The sequence below is a fragment of the Bos indicus x Bos taurus genome, chromosome 10, assembly GCF_003369695.1.
Source record: "Bos indicus x Bos taurus breed Angus x Brahman F1 hybrid chromosome 10, Bos_hybrid_MaternalHap_v2.0, whole genome shotgun sequence".
Classification (NCBI taxonomy): Eukaryota; Metazoa; Chordata; class Mammalia; order Artiodactyla; family Bovidae; genus Bos; species Bos indicus x Bos taurus.
In genome coordinates this window covers 62,878,593-62,894,657 of record NC_040085.1, presented here as the reverse complement: position 1 = coordinate 62,894,657, position 16,065 = coordinate 62,878,593, and the positions used below count along the sequence as shown (strand labels likewise).

Here is a 16,065-nt window from a genome sequence, read left to right as displayed (position 1 = left end):
CTGCTGAAGCTAGTTGGAATGGATTCTGAATTTTGCGAGGGGACTCTGACTGATATACCAATGGGAGCAGTTATTTGCAATATTAAACATAGCTTCTGCTTAGAAAGATTTTAGGGCGAGAGAAGCAGCTAAGAAGAGAGGCAAGAATCAGGCTTTTTGTTGGCAGCTGCAGCTATGTAGGAACCAAATCGAGGCTCTTGCTGTTTTGGGTTTGTATATATCTCTCTGTGCCAATAGGGTTTTGAGTGATGGATGGGTGGGGTACAGAGCTCTGGAAACCCTAACTTTCAAATTAAATTGAATTTATCCTGAAGCTCACCCCCAAATGTATAAGCTTTCAGGTCGAATTCTCCTGCCACAACCTTTCTAATGATGAGCAGCTCCTCCCATTCTCTCCCAGTCATCTCTCTCTTTCCTCCTCTCCCCTCCTGCAGGAGTTCTTCAGCACCTCCACCTAGTCACCCCGCTCTCTCTCTCTCACACACAAGGGAGGACTCCATTTGTAGAAACAGATGATATAAATGACAAAGTTTCCGAGGACAAATGATACAAGATCTGCAGTAGAGTTTGCTCCTGGGAGAAAGGATCGTTCTTCCTACATGAAGAGCATGAGGAAGGGGAGGAAGTAAATGATGCGGCAAAGAGAGTTAACAAGAGCAGGTCTAGGAGCAGGCAAGCCACTCTTCCTCTTATCTTAGGTTCAGGTTCTGTTTCTCTGCAATTTTAAGATTAGGCAATACCTGCTCAGGGTACAAAATTCAAAGCAAAAAAATAAAGGGCACATAACAAGTCTCCTGCCACCCTGGAGCCCAGACTCCTGGTTCCCCACTCAGAGGCCAGCTCTGTGGATTCTTCTCATTAGGGCACCTCTGATCTGGGGGTGGCACGGAAACCTCCAAAATGGTGCGGGAAAGCTCTGGGGTGAGGGAGGTGAGGAGGAAGCTCCGTGTTGGAGGCAAGGAGGGGTGATGACAACCAGGATTCCACACCCAGCCGACTGGTGCCTGGCGGAGATCCGATCCCACAGTGTGGACAGGGCACCTGCGGCTGCCCCCTCCCAGCCGCCCGATCCTCAGGAAATAGCCCAATTCCCTGGCAGGAGGCTGGCCTGTGACTTTTTCTTTTTAGCGTTATTGTCTGTTAGGCTATTTTTTTTAATGTTGTGGTTTATTCCCACAGCTTTCCCTTCAGCTGAAAATTTGAGTGCTTCTGGATGAATGTTTGTTTATATATGTCATGCTGCTGTCCTTTCAGGGCCAAATACGTGCATCTGAGGCAGGAGACCATGTTTGTTTTTTAAACTAAGTGGAACTGCCAAGCACCCTCCCCTAGATTATGGAAAGTTACCCTATCAGGAGTTTACAGAAGAAAAATCTCTGCCAGTTACAGCAGGTATTGAGAAAGAAGGAGGGAGGGAATGAGACAGAGACAGAAAACCTGAATAATCCTTGGCAATTCTGAGTGTGACACAGGATTCTCTTCTTTCTTAGCAATTCTGTGCCTCGTTTCTGATAATTTTAGGGTCTGCTATGTCTCTTGCTATGAGAATTAGCATCAGCAGCTTTCAAAATGACTTACCAGTTAACCCCTCCAGAAATCTTAAGACATTATTCTTTTCTTCTCCAAATTTCCCATCCCTAAGCCTTCTAATTCTCCTTCAAATTTCCATCTGTAAAGTTAATACAATCCAATAAGAAAATAATGTGCTCTTGAGACGTTGACATGCTCAGAGCCATTTTATCCTGCCCTAAAGCCTGGAAAGTTTGAATTTTCCTTAGGATAAAAAAGTAAGAAATAATAGAATAATTCACTGTACTGTAACAATTAAATCCAGCAATTTAACATTATGCATTGGTAAATATAAAGCTCACAACGACCCGAAGTCTCCCATGTATTGAACAGACAAAAACAAAGTTATAAATCTAAACCTCCTATTCTGAACCACATTCCTAAATGTAAATAAGCATCCAAGCATGCTGCTACATATCTTTAGAGAAGCAATTACAAACAAGCCTTATCAGTCGCTAAGTCACCAACGCACACAACGCTTATCTGCTATGCCCTCTACTGGATAGAGTACACAAAGCAAGTCACATTATTTCCAATTAATTTTTGGCATCCTCTCTCCGCATCTGTTTTAGGAATGCAAGGCGTGAAATTTATAGTAGCAGGTTTAATATTCCAGCCAGCCAAAATTATTTTGCTACAAGGACTTACCTTCGGTAGAATATTTTGGGCTGGCACATTTTTTTTTAAATGCATAGATTGCTTCTCCTCTTCTTGCAACCCACTGTCCCAACTCTCAAGCTGTCACCAAACTCAGTACGTGGCAGGAATAATTTCATGCTGAGTAAAATGTGTTTAATTTCACATCCTGTAAGAATAATTACTTAGCATAATGCCATTTAAAATGTATTTCTATCTGCAAATGCTAATGAAGCTACAAAAACCTGAATCATTTTTGGAAAGAATTAGGGAATTAAGGGTGCTTCGCCTTCAGTCCCTCTTCTCCCGGAGAAGGACCGCCTGAAGAGAGAAACCCGGACCACAGGAGTAATCCGAGGCGAGACCCTGCTGTCTTCAAACTGGGTTTGAGTCCAGTGGCTTTTCAGGGAAATTAATCCCACAGACCTCTCCTGAGCTCCCCCAAGGTGCTGAACCAGAGCTGCAGGCTCCCTGTTGATGCCCAGTCCTCACCCAGGTCCCAATGGACGGCCCCTAGAAGGGGGCTCAGGCTCAGGGCCAGTGAGGACCACCTACCCAAATGGCAGGTCTTTGGTCTTTGCCCTTAAAAATCTTGTCCCTTTGATCATCAGTGCGCCCAAGTAGTAAAGACCATTGTGTTAGATATTGCATGTCTTGAGGTTTAAAGCTTTCAATAAGGAATGAAATGACAAGGACTAAAATAAAAAAGGAGCACGTTGCCTTAAAAATGTTCTTTAAATTCTTTTATTGTGAAATCATCTTAGAATTATAGAAAAGTTGCAAAAATAGCTCAGAGAGTTCCTGTGTATCTGTCCCTCAACTTCACCTAATTTAATATCTAACATGACTTCAGGGGCTTCCCTGGTGGCTCAGTGGTAAAGAATCTGCTTGCAATGCAGGAGCCACAAAACATGCTGGTTCGATCCCTGGATCAGGAAGATCGCCTGGAGGAGGGTATGGCAACCCACTCCAGTATTCTTGCCTGGAGAATTCCATGGACAAAAGAGCCTGGTGGGCTATAGTCCATAGGGTCCCAAAGAGTCGGACACAGCTGAAGCAACTTGGCACATGTGACCGCAGTACAACAAAACCAAAAACCTGACATTAGTGCAATATTATTAACTACACGGCAGACTTGGGTTCAGATTCACTAGTGTTTCCACTAATACTTCCGTTCTAGAATCCAACCCAGGATCCCACATTCCATTTAGTTGTCACAACTCCTTAGTCCCCTTCAATCTGTGTCATGCTCTTGGTCTCTCCTTGTCTTTCAAACTGTGACACTTTTGAAGTGTCCTGGTCAGGTATTTTGCAGTGTCCTTCCATTTGGGCTTGGGTGCTGTTTTCTTGTGACCACACTGAAGTTATACATTTTGGGCAAAACTGCCATGGAAGTGCTGGCTCCTTCCCATTGCTTTGTGGATGAAGGACCTGTTCTCTTCCAGCAGTGGAGTGAAGCAATAGCATGTGCTGAGGGCCCAAGGGAGCCACTGCACCTCTTAGAACCTGGGGGTGGGTCCCAGGGAGTCAGGCATTGAGTCTAAAAGCACTCAGCATGCTTCTGTTACCTGACTTCTCCCTTCTTGGTTACCAAGCTAGCAATGCAGAAGTGAGGTTTCTTCTGTGTAGGCAGACAGCACTAGAGTTTTTTTTTAATCCAGTACTGTTGAGATCGGCAGAAAAAACAAGGTGTGGCCAAGGAGGGCTGAGTATTCTGGACTCTAGGCGGAAAAGAGGTGTGGGGAGAGGAGGACCAAGGGAAAGTGTGGGGAGAGGGACTGCTCTGCAGTCCAGTGCAGCCGTGTCTGGGTTCATCAGTGCTCTCTATGTCCTAAGAATGAGACTTGGACATCTAAATGGGTGGGAAGCTTGTTAAACTATGTTGAAGCGGTGGTGGTAAACATTTTTCAACCAGCATTTGTAACAGTGAGAGATTTGCTCTGTTGGGTTAAATGTAGTGGTGGTGCCCAAGGATCCTCTGTAGATTTTCTGCTTGCATTTGGTTTTCTCCCTCTCTAGATTGGAAGCTCCCTAGGGGACGGGCTCCTGTCTCTCTGGTTCCTACCTCTCCCCACTCCTCACCTCTCACCCCACCCTCAGCCCCACTGAAAACCTATTATCCAGGCCTGGAACACTGTAGGAACTCAAAAAGTGATTATGGATGAAATGAATTTTTAAAAATGAGTTGTAAAGCAGTGAGTGGATGAGGTCCTCATTTAGGAAACACCCTGATGGGCACTCCACTCCTTCCTTATTGGAAGTCTGTGGCTCTGGCCCCAAGATTCATTTCTTCATCTGTTCTGCACTTCTTGGTTACACTCTTAAAATTACCAGGTTTCCTTATAATTTAAATGACACATTTGTAATTATTATAAAATGACACATTGTAATTTAAATGGAATTGCTTTTCAGATGCATGTTTACTGAGAACTTTTTAATTATTCAGGAGAGAAGCAAAGCAACAGGAGGCTTTGAAGACTTGTCCTTGGTGTGTAGTGGGGATGAGCTCTGGTATTCGCGTGCATTAATGAGGACCCGCAGCACTATGAGCAGTTGCTCTGCGCTGGGTCATCTTCAGTGCATGCCGTCTATATCAGCCCATTTCGTCCTCACAGACACACCATGCGGTAAGTGTGCTATGACCCCCTTCTACAGATGAGGACGATAAGGCATGCAGACACTTGCACTAAGTCATCCAGCTCCAGAGTGCAGAGCTGGGAGTCCAGCCCTATCCACTGGGTGTTCTAATGCTGTCTAAAAAAGGCCTGTGCTTTCTGGAATAGCCTGTCTCCTGGACAGGTGAATGGAAGAGTTGGGAAAGACTAGGTTTCTGCTCTTTCAGGCACAAGTGTGCCCATGTGTGTGTATGCCCGTGTGTATGTGTGTGCGTGCGCTGCTTCATGCAGGCAAGGAGATCTTGAGTTGTCCCTCCTTCTGTGGGAGGTCCCAGTGAGTTCTTGCAGAGATTGCACACCACTGAGGGAGCTTTCAGATGAGAGCAAGGTATTTGTTCAGGTATTTCTTTAATCCAGCAGCACTATAATAAAAAAGAACATAAAATATCTATCTTACAAAATTTCAAGCAGGTCACATTTTTCACAAGATAGTTACTATTAATAAGCACAATTATTATGAAATCTCATGAAATTGCTTTAAAATAAAGTTCTAGTTTTGATTCTTATATGCTGCTGCTGCTAAGTTGCTTCAGTCGTGTCCGACTCTGTGCGACCCCATAGACGGCAGCCCACCAGGCTCTGCCGTCCCTGGGATTCTCCAGGCAAGAACACTGGAGTGGGTTGCCATTTTCTTCTCCAATGCATGAAAGTGAAAAGTGAAAGTGAAGTCGCTCAGTCGTGTCCGACTCTTTGTGACCCCATGGACTGCAGCCTACCAGGCTCCTCCGCCCATGGGATTTTCCAGGCAAGAGTGCTGGAGTTGGGTGCCGTTGCCTTCTCTGTGATTCATATATAGGCTCCCATATTTACCTTTGGACTTCCCTGGTAGCACAGCTGGTAAAGAATCTGCCTGCAATGCAGGAGACCCCGGTTGGATTCCTGGGTCGGGAAGATCTGCTGGAGAAGTGATAGGCTACCCACTCCAGTATTCTTGGGCTTCCCTGGTGACTCAGCTGGTAAAGAATCTGCCTGCAATGTGGGAGACCTAGGTTCAGTCCCTGGGTTGGGAAGATCTCATGGAGAAGGGAAAGGCTACCCATTCCAGTATTCTGGCCTGGAGAATTCCATGCACTGTATACTCCATGGGGTCTCAGAGAGTCAGACATGAGTGAGCGACTTTCACTTTCACATTATCTTATACAATTAGCTCATAGTTTTCAACAAGTTTAGGTTCTGTAGATCAACTATTTCATTGTTCACAAGGGGATATGTGAAAGGAGAAAAGTATTGTCACATAAATTCATGCAGCATGGCTTGTGTGGTCACATCAGGAGTCTTCGTCTTATGAGCACCACTAAATGTATTTGCCTGCCAAAGATGAAAAGCCAGACTACTTCCAATACTGACAGTAAATGCAGAAATGAAGCCATTCAATGGATATTAAATGGAATTACTTGTTATGACAATAATTATTATTGTTATCATTTTTACAAATCACATACATGACTTCAGAGCCAAATTTGAAATAAATCATCTAGACACTGAATTGGTAAGGCTCATAATTAGGAAACCAGATATTTAGTTCTTCGGAGAGGCTTCTGACCTCATGGACATTGGTTTTTAATAGATTGGCTGAACCAAATAGAACAATCATGAACACTGACTCTAGCTGGTTTTAGTTTCTGGGAGGAAAAGTCTAATTCCCAATGAACACTCCAGTGCAGATAGGACATAGTTCCTCCTGCAAAACATAGAAATACTATTCTGTTTTGAACCCTGCATATGAGCAGGAAGGAATATATAACGTACTGGGACATTTTTCAAATGGAACTTTCAGTAGCTGATTCAGCTGGAATGTAATTTATGCTAATAAGTTCCTGGGTTTCAAAGTGACTTTTTCTTATCACACTAAAACCTTTTAATTTGGATATATATTCCTAAGTCCAGAATGGTAGAAAAATTCTCTATCAAAAGCCAGGGATACAACTGGCCTGGTGTAAAAAGGAAGGAAAAAAAAAAAAAAGAAATTATATTCCAGAATTTTGGAGGAGGGCAAGAAAGAAGTTCGATGTATGGCTTTTAAACAATTTCCTACGACATAGTTCTTGATTTCACACACCATTTACCGCAGGAAAAGTTTATCACAATTTTAATATGACTGCATAATTTGGGGATTTCAGTGTGACACAGAGTTGAGAGTAGAATGTAACTAGTTTCATTTAACTGTGATGGAAGAAGGGAAAGTATACCAGATTGGGCCAAGAAGCGTGTGCTCTGGCTCCTATCTAGGTTAGTCGCACTAGTTACATTAGATGATCCCTTCCCCAATCTTCTTGGCATTAACATTCAATAAATTTGGATAAATTCTCTGAGTCCAGTGGCTTTCAGATTTATCCCTTACTGTGATCCACAATAAGAAGTACATTGTATATTATGACCTAGTTCACCTACCTTTATAGATTTGTATGTAAATGTTATATCTATATCTCACTATATTAATATCACTCATAGTAAGATATGCTGGACATAAACCACACATACATATATGTGAAATGAAACAAAGTTTTATAAAACAATAGTTACTCTCCTTACCTCTGGTGCATTATGATATCTTTTATTCTATTTCATTAAGAAAAAGCTTGTCAGTTTCCACTAAACTGACTTTATGACCCAGTTTGACAGTCACCTTAACACACAGAATTGGTGACGGTCATATCACCTTAACTAGGCAGTCCTGCACGCTGAAGAACTGCCTCCAGTTGAATGCAGATAACTGCAGAACTCTGATTCCCGAAAGAGAAATTTAAAAATTCTGTACATACCAGTCTACATATTGAAGGAATACGCTCTAATTTTAGTGAAAAATTATGACACACTAAATAAAAACAATGCCTAACTACTGCTAAGTCACTGCTAAGTCACTTCAGTCGTGTCCGACTCTGTGCGACCCCATAGACGGCAGCTCACCAGGCTCCCCCATCCCTGGGATTCTCCAGGCAAGAACACTGGAGTGGGTTGCCAATTCCTTCTCCAATGCATGAAAGTGAAAAGTGAAAGTGAAGTCGCTCAGTCTTGTCCGACTCTTAGCGACCCCATGGACTGCAGCCTACCAGGCTCCTCTTTTCCTGGGGTTTTCCAGGCAAGAGTACTGGAGTGGGGTGCCATTGCCTTCTCCAATGCCTAACTACAAGTACTCTCTATTAAGCTCTGCATAACTGAACTTTGGTTTTTCATTTTTCTATAAGCGAAATTATTTTTGAAACTTCTTTTCACCTGTTAGATTGGCTTTTAACTCTTCAAGCAGAGGAATCTAGTGTTTTGATAAATGAGTCATCTTTTTTTTAAAATTAATTTTTATTGGAGTATAGTTGTTTTACAATATGGTGTTAATCATCTTCTGTTTATAAACAACACTTTTAAAAGTTCCTGTGGCTTATGCCAGAATATTTTAAAAGAGCCTTTGATTTTTTTTAAATATTAACTTTTAAAAGCACTGTTAATAATAAAACACTTATAGGGAATTCCCTGGTGGTCCCATGGTTAAGACTCTGTGCTTCTACTGCAGGGGGGCCTGAGTTCGATTCCTAGTCAGAGAGCTAAAATTCTGCAAGCTATGTGGTGCAGCCAAAAAAAATTATACAATGCTTTCCTTCTACTTTCAAAACCCATTTGGGGGAAAATACCATAACAAGATTTTAGTCCTTGCATCTTTTACCCTGTCCTCTAATCCTCTGTTGCAGTTTTGTTAGAATGCCAGGGATTTCTTGTGTCTCAGACAGTACACAAGGATGTGGGGTAATAAGTGATTCATTTAGGTTCCTTCACACTACAGTCTAAGGGAGGGAAAATTGAGTCTAACTTCCCAAGCATTGTTCCCTCTGTGACTTTAGTCACACTTTAGTTATTTAGTTGCTAAGTTGTGTCCGACCCTTGGAAACCCCATGGACTGTAGCCCTTCAGGCTCCTTTGTCCATGGAATTTCCCAGGCAAGAATACTGGAGTAGCTTGCCATTTCCTTCTCCAGCGGATCTTCCTGACCCAGGGTTTGAAACTGTGTCTCCTGCATTAGCAGGCAGATTCCTTACCATGGAGCCACAAGGGAAGCCCCTTTAGTCACACATACTTATGCATATAAGTGACAACCACAGGTATTAAGGGTATTTCCAATGGTTCAACCATTAGGGAATATTTTATTTATATGAGAAAAGCTCCGGAAAGATTTTCTTTAAAAGGTTACATTATTTTAAAAAAACTCCTTAAACATGTATTTATTTGGCTGTGTTGGGTCATAGTTGAGACACTCAAGACCTTTCGTTGCGTCGTGTCATCTTTTCCAGGCGTGGCACCTGGGCTAAGTTGTTCTGCAGCATGTGGGAATCGTAGTTCCTCCACCAGGGATTGAACTTGCGTCCCCTGCATTGGAAAGTGGATTCTTAACCACTAGACCACCAGGGAAGTCCCCAAATAACTCCGTTTCAGATCACATTTCTAAAACAGAAGATGGTTATGGTTTGCATATTTTAAAAAAGGACAATCTCCATTTACTAGTTTATCATATGTAATATATAAAGAACTTGCCAATATAAAAATTATACCTCATCTATTCTTACCATCTCATACGACTTATAACAAATTCTAAACAACATTCTGAATGGGTTAAAACTTAGATATGGCTTATTTCTATTTATCTTTTATTAGACCTTTGTTTAACATAAACCTCATCTAATGGCACCAAAAAGACCTGTGACTACTTGGGTGCTCTGTGAAATTGGAGCATGTGGATGGCAACGTGGTCCATTTATTTGCCTTTGTGTTCGATTTATATCTTGAAACTTTCTTATCAACTTTTAAAAAATCATCACATTATCTGTGCTATTGAAAATTAACCCTCACCAATAGCACTTGGGATCAGTGGAAAAGATCCAGATAATTCCATTTACAGGGCAACAATTTCAGGCTCTATGTTTACAGTTTTGGAACCTCTACCTGTCTCTCCCCACCATCTTTTTTTTTTTTTTTTTGCAATATGATACAAACTAATCTTTCCAGTATATGCAAATATATACTACATTGTTGAAGAGCAATCAGAATTTTTTCTTAAGAAAAATCCCTTTCTCAAGATATATTCCGATTAGTTTACTTTCCAATATCCAGGTAAGCACATCGTGCTATTCCTGAGGCTTTTTTTTATCGTCCACGCTGATCCAAATCAAACAGACCTTTAGAGTGTGCTGACAATGACGTCTTCATTGAATATGATCGCTGCTGAGCTTCAGCTCCCTGTTTGCTCTGTAAGTCTGTGCCAAGATCTTGGCCTTTAGATGTTCCCAGAATCCCTGGAAACATCAGTTATTTGTTTCTAAGTGTAAGTCTTAGGATGGGCTTGCATCCACAACAAGATATGAGGATGAACAAAGCAGTGTGAATCTCCTACTGGGTTAGACTTTCTTTACCGTTTTACCACAGGGCTCAGAGCCAGTTAGAAGAACAGAATTTTAAGTATTATTCCTCACTGGTGCTTTCACAAAATATACCAGAATTAAAACAGAATAAAAGGATTTGCTTTAATAGGATCCATTTTTTTCAATCTTTGGTATTAACGTTTTTCTTAAATGTTAAAAGTATTAATATTTCTAAATTCTGAAAGATATTGATGGGAACTCTGAAAAATGACTCACATTGTTTAACTTTCAAAATACGAATTTAAAAAACTACTCTTCATATCCTAGTCTGATGTCTTAAAGAAATCAGCAGGGTATCATACAATAATCCTAACACTCAAAAAGAGCTTTATTTAAGTATCATAAAGGGTATAAACATCCTGGTGCTATCATTAGAAATTACTAAGAATGCAGGCAGAAATAACATTTCACTTCTATTAGAAGACTTCAAAATAGGACACAGGTCATTGATTCCCTTCTCTTTTGGCTACATTTTGAATCACAGAACAAAGGCATTAAAAAAAACAAATGGATCCTTTGGAAAAACAAAGAAGAAAGTCAACAGCAAGAAGCAAGTATATCTCCCATCAGCGGCAACAGGGCTGGGGAGGTTTGTTAGCGAACATGGAAGCCACTACCCCCTTCTCCACTGGCCCTCTGGTGTGTGCCAGCCTTAGTGCTGGGCAGGAGGGCACTGCAGCCTGTGGAGAGGCAGACAGTGCTTCTGGCTCCAACTTGCTCCTTAGGCCAAAGTCCAGGCAGGAGTTGGCCTTGTGGGGTTCCTGTCATCCTGCCAACCCATGGCACTCCAGGGACACTGCTAGGGGAATGCTGGCCAAATCCTGCATGAGAAGTCACCTTCTTCACATTCTCTTCCATGTCAGGGGTTAGACTGAAGGAAACCCCTTCTGTCAGGTTTTATGGTGTTTGTGCACTAGCCCAGGAGAAGGAAGGGAAAGAAAAGAAAGCAAATGGTTTAACCTCACAAAATAGAAAGAATTCTTCAAAGTAGTTGATCTTGGAATGAAGCCCAACATCCCCAAATCTCAGCTCAGTTTGCTCTTTTGCCATTCACTGCTGGTTTTTAGAAATTTAAATAATTATGACCCCATCTACAGTGGGCCATCGTATCACTGCTTTCTCAAAGAGAGTGGTCCAAAGTCACAGTTGCACAAATACAGAATAATCTAGGCAGCATCTGACAACAGTCAATATGCAAAGCATATTCAGATGTATATGAGGCATCATAGCGTGGACAGACATTTAAAATGCAGATATTTAAAGAGGCCCTCATTTGCCATACTTATGGCCATAAGTAGGAAATATTACTCCAAAACAAGATGTGTGGGTAGATGCTGAAATGAACATTTACATATTATTCCGTATACAGAATATAGATTTCAAAAACCAACGTGATCATCTCACACACACACAGTGTCTCTTCTGAAAAAATAAAGACAGTGCATTTCCAGGGAATGAGTATATGAATTTTACTGCACTGTTTAAAAAGAAAAGTAGAAATCATAATCTTACATAATTCCTTCAAATGGATCAACTGAGACAATTTCTCAATGCTTCCTTAAATTTTTACACCACACTGAACTCCAACAGGTTTTTTGTTTTAAGGTAAACCAGGTTTTTGGTTCTTCCCTGTGGAGAAGTTACTTTCAAGTCAGTGAAAGTTCTTGGCCCATGATTAAAAGTCTTTGCCAATTAGTACTCAACAACTTCAATTCATTTTTTTCTGGTTCAAGATGAGTAGGAGCCTAATAAGGCTGTGATAAAAGGGCAAAAGGCACTGAGAGCCAAAAGCGGATTAATGAGCTCCTCCATTTATTTGTCTTCCTAACAGCTGAACTGTTACAACTATTGACACTCTTCAAAAGGTTCCGCTCTGAACCCTGTCCAGGCGCTGCAGGCTCCGATGGACATCTTCAAATCCAGAGAATGGAGGGGCAAGGGCTTCCCCTGTGTGGTGCCAAAACCAACAAAGCCCCATGGATCAGGTAATGAAACTTCAGCTTTTCCCCCTTTGAGATTTATTTACTGGCAGCTGACAAGGGGCAAATTCAGCTCGAATTGTGCAGTCAAGGCCCTGTCAAGCTTTTAGAGGCACCCTTGTCTTGAAGCACCTTCATGACTGGCATTTCACTCAAAAGCCCTCGGCACTGGCCCTTAACAGCTTATGACATCACAAAGGACACTCCAGACAGATGCCTACATGGCATCCTGCAGCATTTTAAAAGAGAATTAGTGGTTTTAATTATGGTCGTAGTATGAAAGGGAACCATGCAAGCTCCACAGGAGACCTTTGATCAGACCCTTTCGCTAGTACAATGCCACGGAACTGTGACTATTCCTGGTAAGGGGCCTTTTCTTGCTGAATGACTCACCAGTGATCTTTGAATGCAGACAAGCTTCTAGCCCTCCCTCTTCATTAGTGAGCATTTCTATACAGGGGCCTATATAGTGCTTGGAGTTTAGGAGCTATACAATTGGGGGAAAAGAATCCCTACAGATTCAGGCCTCTACTTAGGAAGTGCTGAAGGACTCTGAGTGACTTTATTCATTAAAACAGGTTGCTATTAATTAACTGTCATAATAAAATAAAGAACTATTATTTGCATTTCTTACTATGTTCTCTTTAGTAATATGTATAAAAGATGCTTGTAACAGAAATGAATTTATTGAACCACTTCCCCACACCCCTGAACCCCCACTGCCCCCCCTTTTGGCAGCAGGAAGCCTCCTAATTATTGGGTCCAGATTTATGAGTCCAAATAGAAGTAAAACATGAATATAAAATTAATTAAGGAAAGACAAAATCCTTTTTACTTGCCAGTTTAAGCAACTGAAAAAAAAAAAGCAAACAATTAGCTTTACTTTTTTAGTGATTTCAGAGAATGATCGAACACAATAAAACCTTAACTTTTTTCCAAAATATCATCTGGTTGGTATTTAGTTTGAAGTGTGAGATTATGTAACAACTACAGCTACTCAAAAAAAAAAAAAAGAAAGAAAACCAATGCCCCCCCCATCCCCCGTACCCCAAACAGTACTCTAGCTTGAAGTGTAACAAGATTTATTAAAAAAAATAATAATAATTTCATTTCTGGGAGCCAGAGAATGTCTTTGGTCTGGTATTAATATTTTAAGAATTTAATTTTAATACCAATCCCAATAAGCAGGGCCCTTAAGATTCATGGTCGATATTTTAAGTATATGAAAATAGTTCATTCTTTGCTAGAATTTAATCAAGCAAGTCATTTGATGAAAGGTTGTGTAAGTAGGAAGATTTTTCAAAATATTCTCACTGAAATGCTAATTCAGTAACACAGGCTAAATAGAATTTGTGGAAATAGCACATCTCAGTTTCTAACTCCGCCGTAAAACAGTACCGTTACTGTTTTACTTATAACACCATGTTACTTATATCTGGGAGATGACCTAGTCTTCCGTTTTTTAATGCCATTTCTTTTCTTGGAGGAAAAACTTTTGGACTTGGGAATTTTGGAAGCTGAAAGCTGAGCCGGTTTTTCACAGTTTGCTGTCTCAGCCATTTTTCATATTTCTCAGACTTCGTAGTTCCTTTCTTAGGTGCTTTAGAGCAACTGAAATATCGGCCAGCTGGGGATCATTCTGGGCCTTGCGAGTGTAGAGACGGAAGTGTCTGATGGTTTCAGATAACAAGACTTCAGGGTCTGCACTTCTTTCCTGAAGGCGCAGCATCCGTTCACAGGAGATGGCGTAGTTCTTGTGCCAATTCACCGGGTGTTCCTTTCGTAAATAGACAATCTCCTTATAAAGCTGGAAGACAGCAAGAATACTGACATTCCATTGTTATCCCTTGACTTTTTAAAAAAGACTAGAAAACACAAAGGAATTAATAACACAGGGAAAAATAAATGCAAGCAGCCTGTAGTAAAAATCTAATCGTTGCTAGGCCATGCAGAAAATGCAAGGATGATACTGTAATTATTACAGTAGCAGGAGGCAAATGCATTTCATATAAAGCTGTTTCTGGGGTTTTTTGGATGTTGCGGAGGGAACTTTAGACGCACTGGGTCAGGACAGAATGCTCTTCCTCCAGAGAGATGTTCTGGGAAAGGGATTTGGTTCTAATTCATGGAAAGCTATTTACTCAACAGGCAGAAAGGTTGAAACTCTAAATTTAGCTATTAAAGAAAAAGTAACTTTCTTTAGAAAACTGCGTGGAAAAAGAACTTGAAGAAATTTCAATTTTGTCCCTCATTTTTACATAAAATTCTCTCTACATTATAAACAACAGTATTAACAATAGTAGCAATAGAAAACCTCTAACAAATCCAGCATCCAACAGGCTGGGCATAATATAATTTAAGTGACATCCTTAAAGTGAGATGTTGAAAATCTCCAGTGTCCTAAAATAACAATTTTCATAGTTAAAACTCTGCCCCCAGGAATTCAGAATTTTGTCTTTCAATATCAGATATAGTGTTGATTGGATAGAATTAGAATCTTTAATATTGAGTTTTCTAGAGGAAAAAGATAAAAAATTAACAAATAAACCAAAAAAGTAGATGCAAATCTACAAAACAATATTATGCTTGCTTATTGGGGAATTTCACAACCTTCTTGGGGATTATCAAATTGAAGTCAAATCCACAGGCACAGGACAAGTAATGATGCTTTCTCCAGGGACAAGGGCTTTTTGAATTAGAACTATACTCATTACATCATTCGTTGAAAGGGACCCAATTATATTATCTGTTTCCCCAACTCCTACTCTAGAGTAGACAAATGCATATCCAGTCTTTTTCAAAACAACATCCCCATGAAAAATTCCCCAATCTGTATTTTTTATGTCATTTTGATATTTAATAACTCTTAGTCCCGAAGTTGCCTTTTAAAGCTATTTTCCCTTTGCCTTCACTCCATAAAATAGGAAAGAGTCACCTCGTACTTTTCATAGACTTCAAAGCTATTAAGTCAGCATTTTATTTTCTTGGTAAAATGTCCAAAGCTTCTCTACTTTTTCTCATAGTCTTTTTTATTTTCCCTATCTGCTGCTCCTCTTCCTGAGCCTCCCTCCAATGAGGGACATGTGTAAAATGCATGGCAGGCTGCCCTGCACAAAGTCGGTGCTCAGGAACTGCTCAGGTTGTTTTCTTAGCCGTTTTCAAAATCCTGATTAGATTTTGCAGTGCAAGATGGATGCCAGCAACTCAGTAAGCACTTTCCAATGGCTCAAGAGAATAAGAGGCTCACTCACGACCTCCCTGCTACGTCTTCGGACATCAGAACAGCCATACTACCCTTTTCTAAAACACTCTGATCCTGGTGTCTCATCAGCTCATTCTGGATGGGCCATTAGTCACATGTGCTGTATCTTAAGAAGCTAACAGTCATTTTTCATCATGTGGGAATTGTATTTCCTCCTCTAAGCGTGAATCTTTGTGACACTAAGTTCAGTGGAACATATTCCAGTTTGGGGGGCATCTTCAGTGTATCAACTGTATTCCTAAAGATAACAGATCATTCTTGCTTTCCCAGTACACCTGAACTTAATGTTCTGGATAACTATTGAGCAGGACAATGTAAATAATAACAAAAATATCTTCTATACCTAACAAGAATGTTCTTGAAAAACCTGTGCGAGGACGTGATTTGTGTTGACTCATCAAGTATTTGAGCTCCTTTGTCTTGCAAATGATGTCACATACCTGGAGACACACGTGAAGGAGATACCTATAGACTATGTTACAGACTTGTGTTCACTGAACAGAGTAATGCCTGCAGGCCCAAAGGGACAATAAATCCATGAA

The 16,065-nt window shown here is 40.8% G+C and overlaps 1 protein-coding gene across 1 annotated transcript in view; it reads right to left on the bottom strand.

Moving 5' to 3' along the window:
- Window positions 1–10,591: 10,591 nt before the first annotated feature.
- TMEM260 (transmembrane protein 260) overlaps window positions 10,592–16,065 on the bottom strand; it is a 73,210-nt gene continuing 67,736 nt past the window's right edge. The window contains 1 exon segment of the mRNA XM_027554189.1: window positions 10,592–14,068. Coding sequence (XP_027409990.1) covers window positions 13,814–14,068 — 255 coding nt within the window. The 3' untranslated portion in view covers window positions 10,592–13,813.